We start from the raw sequence: 16,670 nt of genomic DNA, 5'->3' as shown, positions 1-16,670 counted from the left end.
ATGAATGTACTTACATTCCTAATGTAGTTGAAATGATTAGTTGATTGATTCATATCTGCAACTATTAATAATTAGATAAACAAAAATGCCAAATATTCCCTCGTTTCAGCTTCTCAATTGCTTTTCTTTCTTCTCTAACAGTAAACTGAATATCTTTAGTTTCTGGTGTGTTGTGAGACAAAGTAAACTATTTGATTATCAATTGTTTTCCCGACTAATAGTTTGATCCGAAAAATGTCTGAAATGAGTGAAAAATGCCTAAATGACATCCTCAAATTGTTTGTTTTGTCCGACCAACGGTCCAAATCCCAAAGATATTCACTTTACAATGATATAAAACACAGAAAAGTAGAATTAAGAAGTTGGTGCCAATAAATGTTGAACAATTAATAGATTATCAACGTAGTTGTCGATTGAGATCGACTAATCTTTTAAAATTGTTTCAGCTCTAACTTTGATGTCTCCACTTTGGGCTTTTAGCCATTTTGCACATTCAGATTTTACAGACCCAAACTAAGGCCTCATTTGGTGAAAATGCATGATTTGTGCATCGGTGAGAACTTACACAGGACATGCTGGGTGTGTTTCCATGATCTTTAAGAGGCATCAGTGGGGGCCAGAGACAGTCTATCAAGCTGAAAAGCCTGCTGCGCCTGAGAGTGAGACAGAAAGAAAGAAAGAAAAAAAAAGGAGAGTAAGGAGAGGGGCACTGAAGAGGGGGGAGAAGGAGAAACTTGTGAATAAGGGACTTCAGTGGGAAGATAGGGAGCTTTCACAGCCTGTTTCACTTCCACTGAAACACGAATCTGTTAAGACAGAGCTTGTTTTAATGTCACATAGAATTAACAGAGAGCATGCTCGGGCTGGCAGATCAGATACACATAAAAAAAACTGCTTTTACAAGCAGGTTTTGAGATACTGAAGGGTGGGAAAACAGTTCACACCCCATGTAAATCACGATACGATTGTGGTGCAAAAATAACAAGGTTTAGAAAACCAATCGCGTTAAGTCATTTAATGGCCTCATTTATAATGCCAGATTTTTGACATTTGCCTTCTCTCACCATGATCTAAATCTCACTAATGACAGACTGAAATCTGTTCATGTTCCCTGTGTTTTCCTGATGTTTCACATACGTCAATCTGATACTGGAAGTGAGGATCAAAACTCCGACAGGACACATCAATCTCTTCACATTCATTGTCTCTTTTCTAAGGAGTACTTGTTGAGTTCAGGGCGGCCGGTCAATGTTACTTATTCATCCATGTGGGTGCTGTCATATCAGCCAGTGGTTAACAACCTGTTAGTCAGCCTGTAATCAAGGGGTTTCTTTGTTTGGAACCGGTTCTGCAGCCCATTCAAGTCCAGCGAGGCCTGTTCAAGGATGAGTAACAACAAACTAACAGGACTCATTCAACTAACAGTGATTCTGATACTGAGCTACACTTGCTTTGCAAAAAAAGTTGACTTGCGTTTGTTTCACAGCTTTAAAAAAAAAGCTATAGTTTGTGGTAGCTGGTGATCTTTAAATATTTCCCTTTATTGTTGCTCAGAGATCTGAAGTGTGGATTAATGTTTACAGGTCTAACTTTTTTTTATATAATTGGCACACATCCAAGAATAAGTTTCCTTAAAAAAAAAACTCTTTCCCATTATGACAATATTGACACATCGCACAGGCGCCAGGGTGGCTTCTGATCATTTGCTTAGAAAACCAGCTCAAAGAATTAAATAGTTAAAGGAATAGTTCAACCTTAAGAGTTAAGAGTTAGATGACAAGACTGATACGGATCTCATGTCGTGAGAGCTATTGATCTTCTCATCTAACTCAAAGGAAGAAAGCAAATTATAATATGCTTGGAAGTCCAAATGCTTTCTAAGAAACTGAGAAAAAATGAATGCCTGATTTAACTCCAGCAAACCTCATGTGTTTTTCCACTTGAGCTAATAAGACGGCCCATGTTCGAGCACAGAAGATAGCCCATCCATCAAAGTCTGACCACAGACAACATTATAGGCTACAGTGGCATTGAAAATACCAAAGATGTAAACATACCCCCCAGCTGGTCTCTAAATGTTCCCATGTCAGTTCTTCTAACTGCTTCTAATCTTGGATCCTGACTATGGAAACTCACAAGGGACTCGAGAGCGTGCACCCCAGTATCACTTTACATGTAAACAAAGTAGCACTGGTGGCAGGACAACATAATCAGGTTTAAATGAGCTGCAAACATTAAATTCTCGTTGTACTGTAAATGTGGGCGATAATGTTTGAGAAGAGTGTTGAAAGATAAAAAACAGTTTTTAAATATTGGAAGCGTGTCGTCCACATGCGTGTGATGGTTTAGTTTGAGGCTTGATAGCTCAGAGGCTGCTTTACTGGCATTTCATATCAGGACTTGGCTATCACAGACATTTACCCAGGGCTGTTTTCCCCGATGGCTAAGCAGTCAGATAAGATAACTTAGCATATAGAATTAACCCCTATCACAGATATAATACAGCAAAGTAATCAGTGTTGGTCGTAGGTTGAAGTTTACCAGGTCAAAAGCTAACCGGGCTCGGAGGGTCTCACCTTTCTCGAGTGACCCGCTGCACCACTTTAATGCCTCTCAGCACACAGGTCTTCCCCTGCCACATCTGGCAGTACCGGTGCAGGTCGTCTTTGCAGGACAGGAGATGGAGCTGGACCACGCTGAACATCCCGTAGCTGTCCTGGACAAGCACACAAAGCCTGGAGGGTGGGAGGAAAAACATGGAGAAAAAAATGAGACTAGTTTGCTGATCTTCACCTTATGTTGAATTTATGTAGTTGCTTTTTCACCAAATTTTCATCAGAGAATACCTGTATGTTTCAAAAGAAGTTCTGCATATTTCATTATGTGAAGGAAAAGGAGAGGTTATTTACAAACAAGCTCCCAAAAATTTAACGAGGCAACGTTTCGACCTTCAAGGTATTTGTCGGTTTTTGCTTGAGGACTTTGAAGGTTGAGTTATTGACTCTTTTAACCTTTAAGTCAACATGGACAACAAGTCCAAACAGTGGACGTTGACAGTTGAGATTTTTTTTTTTGTCAGTGGATTCATTCATTCATTTTTGGAGGAACTTACACTACTTACAGTATGCAGTTTGCTTTTGTATTTTGTTTTACTTTCGTCTTGTAGCTGCACCCTACTGGATATGCATTATCAGTCAATCAATCAATAAAACACATAAATGGTTTAACTACCAGGTTTTGTGCTAACAATCAGATTTTCACACAAATTGTTGCATCATTTATTTTCATTTTTTATATTTAATATAGACACGGATTAATTCCCTGATTAAAAAAAACAAAATCATGGGGAATATATACAGTGAAGTTTTTATGGAGATGAAACACAGCAGTGGAAAATAAATCCACATAATTCAACTACCACTGCTCCCAGTGACACAGTAACATTACACAGTTATGGTATAGTGCTGACATTTGGAAGTGTTAAAGCCGGTGGCTGGTTTGACTGGCTGCTGCTGACAGAAAAGACCTTTGGCCTACAAAAAGTTGTGAAGCAGTGAACTGTTGTGTATTCCTGCACTCTGCTGCTCCCAGTGAGCAGAGAGCTGGAACTGCTATAGGCTCCAATATCTCAGTCCGTCAAGCCCAGACACAGCCCTGAGAGTAAACAGCAGAGTTCATATCCCCTGGTTAGACAAGCAACGGCTAAGGAAGGAGGAGGAGGAGGAGGAGGAAGAAAAATTCAGGGAAGAGGGAGGAGGACTGTCAGTGTGCCCATCATGCATGTGCGTGCATGCATGCGCACATCCCACACATTGGGAAAGTTTCGAGACTGTTTTCAACCACCTGATTGGGCCTATAAATGGCTTCTGTTGGTTAACACGGGGTCTGTCTGTGTTTGTTTTGAGAGACCTGGAAATAGATACCTAAATAACATTCTTGACATGACTTTTGGTGGCTAGGCCAATGTCTAAAACCAAGATTATTCCCAGTTGTTTACTTAATTCACAATCCAAAATCAGACCTATATAACATCTTAGTGAAACAAAAAGTATGCACTAAAATGAACTTTCAGGCTTATGGATTTGTAAACACAAGTATAAAGCAATGTGAACAGATCTCAATCTCATCTTACATGCATGGTAATTATCAAAGCACAGAGCAATCACTTAGTGACACCGTAGACACCTTGTCGAGTCAAACGAGAAAAGCCCTCAGGATGAAATTTAAATCCTGAAACAACCTTTCAAAACACTAAATATTTACTACTGTTGGAGTGAGTAAGAGGCTACTGAATCCTGTGATGAAAAACTGTAACCAATAGGGCTGCAACTAATTACTTTCATAATTGATTAATTAATTTTAATTAAATCTATAAAATGTCAAAAATGTGAAAAAAGAGAGGCAACAGCAACATCTTCACATGGCATATTCTGTCCACAAATAAAAAAATATCAGCAAATTCTCACATTTTAGCAGCTGGAACAAGCAAATGTTCATCATTTTTGCCTGATAATAATACAATGCTCTGTGTTTTCTTGTAAACAAACAAACAAACAAACAAACATTATGATTATTGATGTTTCCTTGAAGTCTAACTAATTTCAGGTGCGTTTTCTTCCTCATAAAAACATTTTCAAAGCTGATTTTTTAAAAATATCTTAGCTCATGGATTGTTTACATCCATCTTTGCTTGCTGGCAGTTTTTTTACTCCTGCCTTTGTCCACATATTGCTACGTGTGTTGAAGGTTTGGGCTGATGGGCGATGCCATTGTCCATCACCGATGGCTGACAGTCATCGACCAACCATCACACATCGTGATGTAACCCCCCCCCCCCCCCCCCCCCCCGCGTCGTCTGTCCATCTTTTGCGTAGATTACATAACTCTTATTGGCTTTTTACTCACAAAGCTTTTATTGCACTTACAGTAACACAACAAGTGTAGTTAGTCGTCATCACGGCGACCTGGTTCACTGTCTCTCCTTGTTTTGCGGTCATTTATGGTCGCACTGAGTTTCTCTCCTCTCCTCTGTTTCACCATGGACGGGGCTCAGTGCTCCATGCGTGTGAGTGTGTGTCCGCTGAGCGGAACAGAGGAGAGACAGTGAACCACGTGAAGTACTCGAGTCGATGATAACTACACTCGTTACGTTACTGTAAGTGCAATAAAAAGCCAATAAGAGTAATTTATTCCCCCCCCCTGATATCATCGTCCATCACGATGTTTCACTGTGGACATCATCATATGCTAATTCTGTAGACAACCCTTGCCACACGCTTGCTCAAGCATCCTTGTGTACAATACAAACAAAACAGGGACTCACTAATAAAAAAGTTGCTCCAAAGCACTACTAGTGGTCAAAAACTCCACACGGCACCTTCAAGCATTCAGAAAAAATGTTGGTAATTAATAACTCTTTACAACTGACTAATAAGTTCATCAACTAATCATTTCAGCTCTAGTAACCAATTAGGACCTGTTTACCTGTGACCAACTTTTTTGTAATACATAGAATGATAAAGTTATTAACAGACTTAAATATTAGAAAATTATTCAAAAGACAACTACAACTAAATTAAAAATACTGTTCAATATTCTGTTCTTAAACACTGGTTAAACTAAAGGAAAATAAGAGTTTACAACATTAAAATGGTACTGGGATAAATAAAAAAACAATATTTGACACTACTTAAAATATGAATACAGCTGCTAGAGTCACATTCAGGGAGGATAAATATACAATTTCACTTTTGGAGTGACAGTGGAGCTTGTCTGAACTTGAAAAAAAATTATGTTAAGTATGAAATCTGATAGGACACTTGAGAGATTACAAAACAAAAGGGTGGTGATATGGTACCCGCTTGACATAAACAAGCTGGTAACACCTCCCCACTCACTCTTCCCGTTTAGCCCTTCACAGCCCCACTTCCTCAACAGCGACCTCTCACTCCTAAAAATCTTCTGCCATTGGACAGTTTCAGTTACAGGCCGTTTTCAGGAATTTGTTATTGTGAGCAATCACAGAATTCTCAGCAACCCAGGTTTTCTTCCTGGAAGTACGATCCACTGAGCCTGTGCAAACACACACACACACACACACACACACACACACAGAGAGTCACACTGTGTGCGCATGCAACAGCCCATGCACATGCACATTACTTGGCAACACACTAAGTAAGCGACCCACACATTAAGAATACAGCAGAGAGGCCTCATTGGTGGGGGGTGGACGGGCGGGATTCCTTCCTATGTGTTGTCCACCAATCAGTGCAGGCAGAGTGATAAACACGGTTGTAACAGGATCCTTGCAGCACATTGTGTTCCTTCCTCACCAAGAAAAAAAAAAAAAAAAAAAAAAAAAACTAGCCTCTCCTCACTTCCTGCAAACAGTTAATCTTCTTGTTTATTCTACTCTGAATTTACGGGAACCTAACATCTTCTTCAGGCATAAATATCATACTGGCCTCTCTCCCCTGTGTATGTTAACACAGAGGCTAAACAACAAAAGGATAAAATAAGCATGCTGACCAAAGGAGTGAGTCATAGAGGCTGGGGACACAACATGAGAGGTACAAACTGTCCTTGTCTTTGTACAGAATGAGGCCAGTGGGCTGCAAAATAAACTACCCTCCTCTCCGCAGAGCAGGCATGCATCCTGGAAAAGTACTATAAGTAACACAATGAAGTAAATGTAAGTGAATGTGCACTGTGCAGAAAAGCAAACCAAAACCTCTCATGAGAAGGTTTTAAAGTTAGAAAAGTGTTACTTAGCACTTTACGATGTATTTTAGATTGCAAGAACAATACAAAAACATGTAGAAAAGTGCTGACAAATAATAAAAATTAAGGGTTGAGGGTCAAACTATGACTTTCTAGTCATCTGTGGCGTTAAGCAGGCAGGATCACCTCCTAACTTTTACCCCATCTCCATCTATTCACTAACTCAACCTGTTGAATCTGTTTAAGAGGGAAAAGGAGGGAAAGTCAGGAGTGTTTCCGGTCAGAAGTCAGCGTTTGTTTACCAGCCGCAGAGGCAGCATGGCAGGAGCAAGTGTCACATTACAACCGATGCTCATTTAGCCACTTAGCTTGTCAGCTGAACGGGGCTCTCCTCCCTTAACCGCAGGGTGCCCCTCAGGCGCCTTCTGTCCCTGTCCCACTCAGAAACCAATACCTTTATTTTATTACTCAGCAAAGGACAAAAACAACAAGCCCAGGGAGGGCCGGGCAACTAAAGGTCATGCTCGCTGGCTTTGCTTCAAATAGCACATTCAGTGATTCATTAACTATAACAAGACCACTTGAGTAAACCTGTGTGTCATTTGAATGATCCGGGAAGCTTTGAACAGTCCAGACTACAACTTAACTACTGTTGTACTATTATAGACTCCACTAGATCTGAGATGAAAAGTCAAAATATCAATATTTTAAGTCATTTTCTGAAGCAAAAATGCCAAAAACAAAACAGGTTCTAGCTTCTCAAATGAGAATTCTGCTTTCACACTAAAAACCTGTGTTAAAACAATGCCGGGCGCTGCGTTGGCAGGGCTGTGTTTAGGGCTGCAACTAATGATTTTTTTTAGTATTATTGATTAATCTGTTGATTATTTCATCCATTAATTGTTTGGTTTATTAAATATCAAAAATGGTGAAAAATACAACCATCACAATTTCTTAAAGCCCCAAGCCCCAATTTTTCACAAATTAACCGTTAATCACTTAACCACCGAGAATATTTCTGACCAGTTAGGCATGTTGGAGGCTCTGACACTGAGAGGATCACCAACCCGTGGATACAAAGAGACACGACGGATCCATTTTACCAGCCTGCACGACAGCTAGCAGCTAGTTAACATGGCTAGCATCGTTAGCATGGCCGTACCGTGTGTAGCCCACATTTATGCCTTTATTAGTTAGTGGGCAGTAAGGAAGCAGACAGGAAGCATGGACAGAGAGAGAGAGATGGGTATGACATGCAACAAAGACCCCTGGCTGGAATCGAACCGGGGACATTGCAGTTATGTGGCATGTGCTGTAACCACTGCTACAGAATTTTGAGCGCCATTGCTAAAATTTCACAAGATCATTAATATCAATGGGCTACTAATGATCACTAATCACTCACACACTGTGCGGGCAGGATAATACCCTTCGTTAGCGTGAAATTGTTTTGAGACATTCTCTCTCTCCTCATTCTTCAGAGGACATCTACGTGAAAGGTATCACTGCAGTTTGCACAATGAATTATTGTACATAATTTGCACACATACACATAACAGTGCATCATTTACATACATGTAGTAGTCAAACAGACAAAAATGTGAGGGAAGCACTGATATGAAAATTCTTGATATGAATAACAGATGTCAGTACTGTTAGTTGGTCATTTATGCCTGTTTGTCCATTTGACTTTCACCTGCCTAAACACAGCTTAGCAAGGAACAAACCTCCCACTACTGCTGCATTTACATAGTTTCTGTTGTTTACACCTCCACAATATTCAAACTTTAAGCCAATTTGAATTTTAAAATATGATTTTCAGCTCATTTGAAAAGATGATGATAGTGTAGCTGTACAAGCCTAAACAGACTATTCTGTGGCTATAGTGAAATAAATATTTTAGAGCTGGTTAATACAACAGCTCTAAAACAATACATTATAGGAAGGCTATAACTTAATGCTATGATGACCTAATAACAATACAGGCTGAATATGAACATGGCTGTTGAAACTGTAGAAGCAATCACATCCCTCCTTACATATTGGACTTAATTTGCAATGGTGGGGTTTTCCTTTCCTTGAAATTTTCTTAGAGTAGGCAAAGTTATAGATAACAGTGCCAACACACACGCCTAGAAAGTTACCAGGAGGTGTGTGCGTGTAACGTTATTTCGGCGGCACATGCACTCACTTTTTTTAAATCATGCCATGATCTGCTCCTCTCATTATGGTTACAGGTTTGGCTGCAATAATAATTATAAAGACAGTAAATCTGGGGCAGACGGACGACATAACTTTAAGTTACTTTGCCAACTTAAATGTCTGGTGAACGAGCAAGCTAGCTTGCAAATTAAGTATCCTTAGGCTAACGTTATCAACATTAAATATTTTCCAGGTTGGCAGGTCTGCGTTAACTGAATTAACTCAATTCACAATTTCAATTTTCCACATCCACACAGGTCTGTTTACCTCTGCAAAGGAATTAAAGAACCGTCCTCATTTGAGGAAGCAGCCAGCTGGAGTGAGGAAGGGGAACGTGGGATAATAAAATCTATGTCGATTTGCAGTCTCTTAAGATGACGTTACACATTTGTCAATCGTGATCATCCCTGCTTGATATTTGAGTGAAGGCAGGGGGAATGAATCTGGCACTATGATTGGTCAAACTCTTATTCTTTTGCTTTTCGGCAGGCTAGATGCTGCTGCCTCCTGTTGTTAGACTTGAGTACTGAATGTGCACAATTGAACTCACAGGTGTCACCAGCTTTTGTGTAGTTTAGAGTGACAAATTGTACCAATGTACTTAGATGTCAAAATGCATACATGCTACACAAAATGTGTACAGGTTGGCAGGTCTGGAATAGGGCAGTGTGTAATGTGTGTGCGTAGCGAGTGTGTGGTTGAGCGAGCCGCAGAAAAGTGACAGTGAATGTGAGCGGAGCAGAGGAAAAGGTTAGCAATAAGTTGTCACTCTGGCAGTAAATGTATAGTACAGACTACAGTGTGTCAGTTAACAGATGCTGCAGCTTCTCGACTGTAAAAATCTCATCTGTTGTTTCCCCAACTGTTGGGAAAGTGAAGAGGGTTAGCCCCGAAGTTAGCGACAACAGGCTAGCCTAACCTGACCAGGCTCACTTATGGTGGACTGACCTTAAAGACGGACCGGCTATTCTCATTCTAGTGTCAATCTCAGCTGCTCTTAAACAGAGAACGGCACAAAGCAGTGAACCCAGAGGAAACACTGAATTTTTTATCTTTTGTCCCTGCGCCTGTTCGACTTTGTCACCAAACTGGCCTCATTGAAATGAATGCTCTTAAGACTGTATAAACATGTAAATTTTGGCTTTAGAAAATTGTTATGTACAATTTTTCCACCACTTCCTGACAATTTAATGGCCCAAATGACTAATCTCAAATATTAATCAATAATGAAAGTAATAATTAGTTGCAGCCCTCATCTCCACATCACTGGACTTGTTTTATACTTAATTTTATTAAAATAAGACCGATAATTGGACATATATAAAATATAAGTAACCAGGGTTCCCACACCTTCTTGAACATCAAATTCAAGGACTTTTTCCAAGGACTATCCAGGCCTAATTCCCTCAAATTCAAGGATCCAACACAGCATAGTGTGAGACACGGATCAAGGTTAATTACTGTTACAACACTGAATTGTTATAATGAGAACTCACAGGCTTTACAGAAGCTCACAGACTATGTGGTCTCTTTCCTTCTCTAACACAACACAGCAAAACAAGATTCTATTCTTGCACAAAATATACAAATTCAAACACTTTCAATGACCCATATCTATTTATGTCTGCTTTAAAAAAAACTTTCATGGCCTGGTTTTTTTTTTCTTCTCAAATTCACACACTTTCAAGGATTTCCAGGACCCGTGGGAACCCAGACTAACTCTCACTCTTTTTCAGTGAACATGAATGTGCTGTATAGGCGTCACCTTCTGGTTAAGCAACCAAAGCTAAAACAAATCTGACCCAATTCCACATAACTATACACTTTTTGCAACACTAAGACTGAGAGGCTTGACATTTTTACAACTATATAAAATGTACTTGTGGTTTTGTTTAGAGCATTAAGGTAACAAAAGCTGTTGCAAACCTGTTCCAACCCAGTGGAGTATGAGCGGGCAACAATTCAACTCTGTCTTGCTGGTGCACGAGATTCTGAAAACATCATGCTGTCTTTCCCGAGAAATTAGCCAGAATCGCTCAAGGAGGGGCTGGATTCAATTAGAAATGTTTGTGTCCTTTGTCAAGCAATGCCATATGGCTAGAGACAGTGTGAGCACTTTGTGGGGCCTGCTGCGTTCTGAACAATAGCTCGACCACTGAGACACTCTGTGCCACATGCAAGGCCTGAGACCAAGGAAACCAGCATGCAATCTTTACAAAAAGAATAATTTATATTGTAGTGCAGAAGGATACACTCAGATAAAATGTGATTCATCTTTTCCAGTCTCTTTTGGCATAAAGCGACAAACCAAAGGCCTCGCTGGGCTGCCAATTATCAACTAGTCCAACAGTACCTGGTTTTGCCTTTCTCTGCAGGAGCTGAGGAGGACCTGGAGGGAACTCTGAGCTTTAGGCCGGACACAGGGGAGCAGTCAGGGACAGGGATGGAGTAAACTCTTTGGACCACCACCACCACGTCCTGGCCCACAGAGCCAGCTTGGCCAAGTCCTTCAATAGCTTCCAGGAGAGAGAGACAGTGTCTTGTCAGAACACCTGAGCCTCCAAAACTGCACAGAGCATCGGGGACAGCGACCTAAAGGGGATGAAGACGTGAAAATGAGACAAACACTTCAAGTTTATGATGTACAGCAGCCCCGTTGGAACCATAGACAAACAGTTGTTTACATGAAGGTAGATTTATATTCCTATTTGACTCGGTTTTGCTTCTATTGTATGTAAACATCATGAGGAAAGTTCTTAGCTCTGTTTATGAGATGCACAGTTAACATTCCTGCTTAAAATATAAGTTCTCTTACATATTGTTTACAGATAGTATTATGCATATAGTTTATGTCAACAAAAAGCATGGCAGTCAGCAGTATTTCTTAATCCTCTATATGTGGAAAAACCCAAAAATCCCAAACACCATTAGTCACTTTTAGTCACTTTAATCGTTTTAGACATTTCAGTTCGGTGAACTTTAACTTTAAGGTTTAAGGGCTGAAACGCTGTTAATAAATGAAGTTTTTGTTTTGTCCACAGTTAGAAGAACTGCAGTAATGTTTATCTTGTGTATGAAATCTGAGAAAGGGTGTGGTACTGGGCACCATGTTTTCTCAGAAACTTTACTTCACTGATCGCTGCCAGAAGCACTTGACTCATTTATTTGCTAAAAGCAAACAGAAATTCAGATTTAAGAAATTAAACATACATGTAAACCAACCCCTTATGATATTCCTGCAGTAGAGATTGAATGCACCTGCAACTTAAGTGATGTGGTTTGGATGCTCCACCGAGACTATTTATTGTTCTGTGTGTAAGAATATTGTAACATGAACCTGATGAACTCCTGTGGCAAAATAGATTATTCACAGATTTGCACCTGTAAGCAACTAAACCTGAATAGAGTCTAATGGCAGGTAGCCAAACTACTCTGCACACAACATGCGGTAGCTGTCATCACCTGTCACCTGTCTTATTGTGTTGTGTGTTTATAAATGTTTACAGTGTCATGAGTTTATAATTGTTCTGAAAAGCCACAATCAAAGATGGAGCAAAAAGTGGGTCATCATAGAGAGGGGAGGGGAGATTGGGAAGATGCAATATTATTTAATTACGGGGATAACGGTGCATATTTTCAGTTTTACAGAAATAGTTTGAAGCATTTTTCCAGAACACACAGATCTATCATATCAAGCAGCGAGTGCATTCTGAATCGGGGAATTAAAATGTTAGGCACTTAATTCTGACGTGGACGCAGCACTGCCAGCACACACACCTGTTTAGCATTGTTCTCTTCAGTGGTCCTACAAACCTCCAGCAGTCTGAATGTTCGACTCAGAGAGTATGGCATGCACCTCCCTGCTGGGAGCAGGCCTCTGGGAACAGGCTCGTCGGCTGGTTTGGAAGCAGAGTAGACTTTCTGGCTGAAGTGTGTGCTCAGAATGATATCACAGCTGAAACCTTCCACGGAAAGACTTTGCCTGCAAAGAGACAAAGTTCATCAGTTTCGGATTGAGAGTATAGCAGTTGATTCAGTGCTATTGTTGCGTGCTACTTCTCGACTCTGCGCTCTCTTATTGCAAAGTAAAAATAACCGGTTTTGGGTCTTTGCAATAAAATTTAACATCTTCAAAGTGTTGGGAATGTGATTAAACTGACACAGCAGATGCAAAAATGTCTGATTTAACAGTAAAGGGAATAGACTGTTGCACAAACTTAGGGGGGCTGACAGCTCGGCACTGTTTGAATGTCAAACTCAGATAAGGTACCAACCACCTCCACAGGTCTGTTTAACATGTACCACCCAGCACAGAGCTCGAGTTCAAATACGTTAACCTCCTCCAAGACAAGTCAAACTAACATAACGGATGTGTGTGTGTCCTCTTTTACAGCGGTAAAAGATACATTTTCCATGTAATTGAGCTTCTTAAAAGGCTAGACCTCACAGCGCTGCACAGCTCGATTAAAACACTTTCCAAATGTGACATCATCTGTGGAAAAATACTTCAACGCCCGTCACAAACAGGCTCAGAGTGTGCTGATGAAAAAGACCAAATCAGACACATGGGCTGCAAAAAAAAAAAAACTCTACTATGTGTGACCTGAAGTGCACTTGTGCTATTCTTTAATTTTACCGTTGAAAGCTTAAATTTCACTTCACTGTCTGTGCCAAGAAGATGATGCTGAACTGATCCATGAAATCTAAAGTAAAACATTTCTGGTCAAGTGTTTTAGCTCTTCAACACAAATAACACACACCTGAGTGGTGCTTCTCCTGAGAACTTGAAAAACAGCCAGATAATTATATGGCATGCTGCTATGTTGTGGTAAGTTTGAATTACAGCTTAATTTTTCCCACATGTGAGATGGATAATGGTGTGATGTCTTATCACTGACTCAGAGCCAAGTGCACTCGCTGACTGAAACTGCCGTTCATGTCACAGCTCGTCTCAGACCTGCGGTGATAGTTGAATCACAGGAATCAAACACGCAGATAAAAAAAAAAAAACATACAACTTGTTTAGATATAGAATAGAAAGGGGAACATTATTTAGGAGTCAAATTATTATATACATTAAGTTTAACAGAACAATAAATCCTACTTTTGTGATGGTTATAACGTTCAGTTTGTGTTAAAAAATATATTGTGGAGGCTGCAGTTCATTGTATTGTGTTACACTGAGGAATGTTTCTAATATTAAGTCTACCGTCATTAATATAAACAGGTTTGTGTAAACACTGTGTCCTTTTACAAATCAAAGGGAGAAATTATCTCTAATATAAACTATGGCGAGTATTTGAGTATATTCAATAGATAGTCACAATTTATCACACGCACAATCAACACTTGGTGGAGTATAACACAAACACTTTTGACAGTATGTAAAAACAATTAAAAATGATGGTGTAGTTTAGTTTTTATTGCAGGATTAGTGTCTTTGATAGCATCTGACTGTACATCCGGTTCCTGGAATTGTGCTCATCCCCTGTACTGTAAGCATCCAAGCAAACTAATACCGACTGGGTTATGCATTGACCACGTCTAGTACTAACTGTGAGCTTTTACCCTAGTGGCACTGACATTAGGATGACTCATTCATTAGTCAATCAACTGAAAATGAATCGATCAGTATTTTGACAGTCAAATGTTTTAGTCATTCATCAAGTAAAATGCTACAACGTTCACAGGTTACACTTTCATAGGTGATAAAACCTGCCTCATATCATGAATAAATACTGACTGCAAGTAACAAATAATGTAAATAATGATAAGTTACAGAGTTAGCGGATATCTATAAGACACATACAACCTTTCTGAAATTCAGTGAAGTAAAAATAACATTACGTTGAGTACATTAAATCTCAGATACTTGCACTTTACTTGAGTATTTCCATTTTATGCTGCTTTATATTTACTCACTAATGTTACTTCTCAAATCAGGATTTTACACACAAAGCATATGATGAGCTTATAAAATATGATGCAATGTTATAGATTACATTACCCAGAAGCACATAAAATACACTTCACATCAATAAACTAGCTGAGGTGGAGTCTAGTTGGTTGGTGTGACAACATCAACTGCTTACATGTTGATGCATCAATAGTTATGATCCAGTAACATAATAATAAGCAGGGGCTATTATGCATTAAAAGTACTTTTACTTTTTATTTGTAATACTTACTTACTGTATTTACTTAAGTAAGTTTAAATGCAGGACTTTTACTTGTACTAAAGTACTTTCATAGTGTGGTGTTACTTATTCTACATGGGTAAATGATTGAGTTCTTCGTAAGCTACTGCTGAAATCTGCCAAACCTGATACCAACTTCTGCCTATGAATAAGTGCTCCTGTTGTGATTAACACCGAAAGTAACATTTGTCAGTCCACAATCTAAGCAGATCATAGATCTGTCATCAGTAGAGGCTATAACGTTAGTAGAGCAGAACGTGCTGTTCACGAGAACAGGTACAACACCCGTACAGGAAGTATGACCCCATTGTGAACAGGTGAGTGGGCAGCTGTCATCATCAGACAGGTAGCTGGGTTAAGGAGTGGCACGGCTGCTGGCGTCACAGCTCGTAAGTGAATAATCCCTGCAGGTATTTCCGCTCCAGCTTCGGCCCACTCACAACTAGGAGTGGGAGGTGGGAGGGGCCAGCCTACTCGCTGCAGGAATTATGGGGGAGGTTAACCCCTCCAGTGTCACACAGGAAACTGATAGGAGGAATTTTACTAGACGTACAGATGCTCTAAATTCTGGGTTTTTCCACTCGGCTCTGTCTTGGTGGTGTAGAAGTCTGATAAACGAATATCTCTCCCGAGAATATTAAACTCGTCATCTGCTTTTCTTATTCGTGACTGTTCTGTTGTGATTTAGGGACTTTTTTTTTTTATGGAGTTAAAATGTCGACCAAATGGTGTAAGTGCTGACGTAAATTAGACTAAAAGAGAATTTAAGAGACGCATCTTCAAATGAAAAGTAATTCTTTGAAAGAGTAAATGGGTGTGTTTTTTGTGGGGGGGGGGGGGGGGGGGGGGGGGGCTCTACTCTATCGTGTGAGTTCAGGAATAGTATACAACAGGGAAAGAGAGGTGCTAAAGCCAGAGATACTCTCAAACCACCATGTGTTTTCAATCTCAGTCCTTTGGCTCCCTCCACACTCTGCTCCCAAATGCTCCAGAAAATAATCCTACTGTGTTTTTTCCCCGGCTTGCTGGAAATGACCTAACTACTGCCAGGAAGAGGAATGTGAAGCATTCCCTGGAGCTGTTCGTGACGTCAGAGCACCGAGGAGGCCCCTGCGCTTCCGCCAGCCTGGATATTCCAGAGCACACTCAACCCAAACTCCCAACAGCTGGAGTCAACTGCTGCCTTGCTCCAACTCCAAAACAATCCCGAAAACACACACGCCCCCCCCTGCTTCTCTGCCCTGTATGTGAGGGACTGCTCTGCTCTTCACATCTGGGCCTTTATGAACAAAAAGACAGTGCTAAGAACAGTACTTTTTAAACTTAAAACCCCTAATAATTCTATTTAATAAAAGAGATTTGGGTAGAATTACCATTAAGCTATTTGATGTGTATTGGTTCATGTGTTGTCCATTCTCACAAAGTATGCCTCCTCAGCAGCTTTTGTGAGATCCTGTTACTCTTTGTCTTGCATGTAGTGAGTCAGTCTTGTATTGTGTAACTGCATATAACTGTGCCTTTTTTGTGTGGTTTTGATCACCTGCCAAG

General features: G+C 40.1%; 1 protein-coding gene across 1 annotated transcript in view; it reads right to left on the bottom strand.

Moving 5' to 3' along the window:
- The window catches only part of spidr (scaffold protein involved in DNA repair), a 33,677-nt gene that overhangs the window by 6,620 nt on the left and 10,387 nt on the right, over positions 1–16,670 (bottom strand). Inside the window, exons 9-12 of the mRNA XM_067606049.1 lie at positions 12,703–12,907; positions 11,279–11,517; positions 2,577–2,735; positions 566–653 (exon numbers count right to left, since the gene is read on the bottom strand). Coding sequence (XP_067462150.1) covers positions 566–653; positions 2,577–2,735; positions 11,279–11,517; positions 12,703–12,907 — 691 coding nt within the window. The remainder of the gene's footprint in view (positions 1–565; positions 654–2,576; positions 2,736–11,278; positions 11,518–12,702; positions 12,908–16,670) is intronic.

Source organism: Thunnus thynnus, chromosome 12 (genome assembly GCF_963924715.1).
Source record: "Thunnus thynnus chromosome 12, fThuThy2.1, whole genome shotgun sequence".
NCBI classification, from domain to species: Eukaryota; Metazoa; Chordata; class Actinopteri; order Scombriformes; family Scombridae; genus Thunnus; species Thunnus thynnus.
The sequence above is the reverse complement of the archived record's forward strand: the minus strand, read 5'-3'. Positions and strand labels throughout refer to the sequence as shown.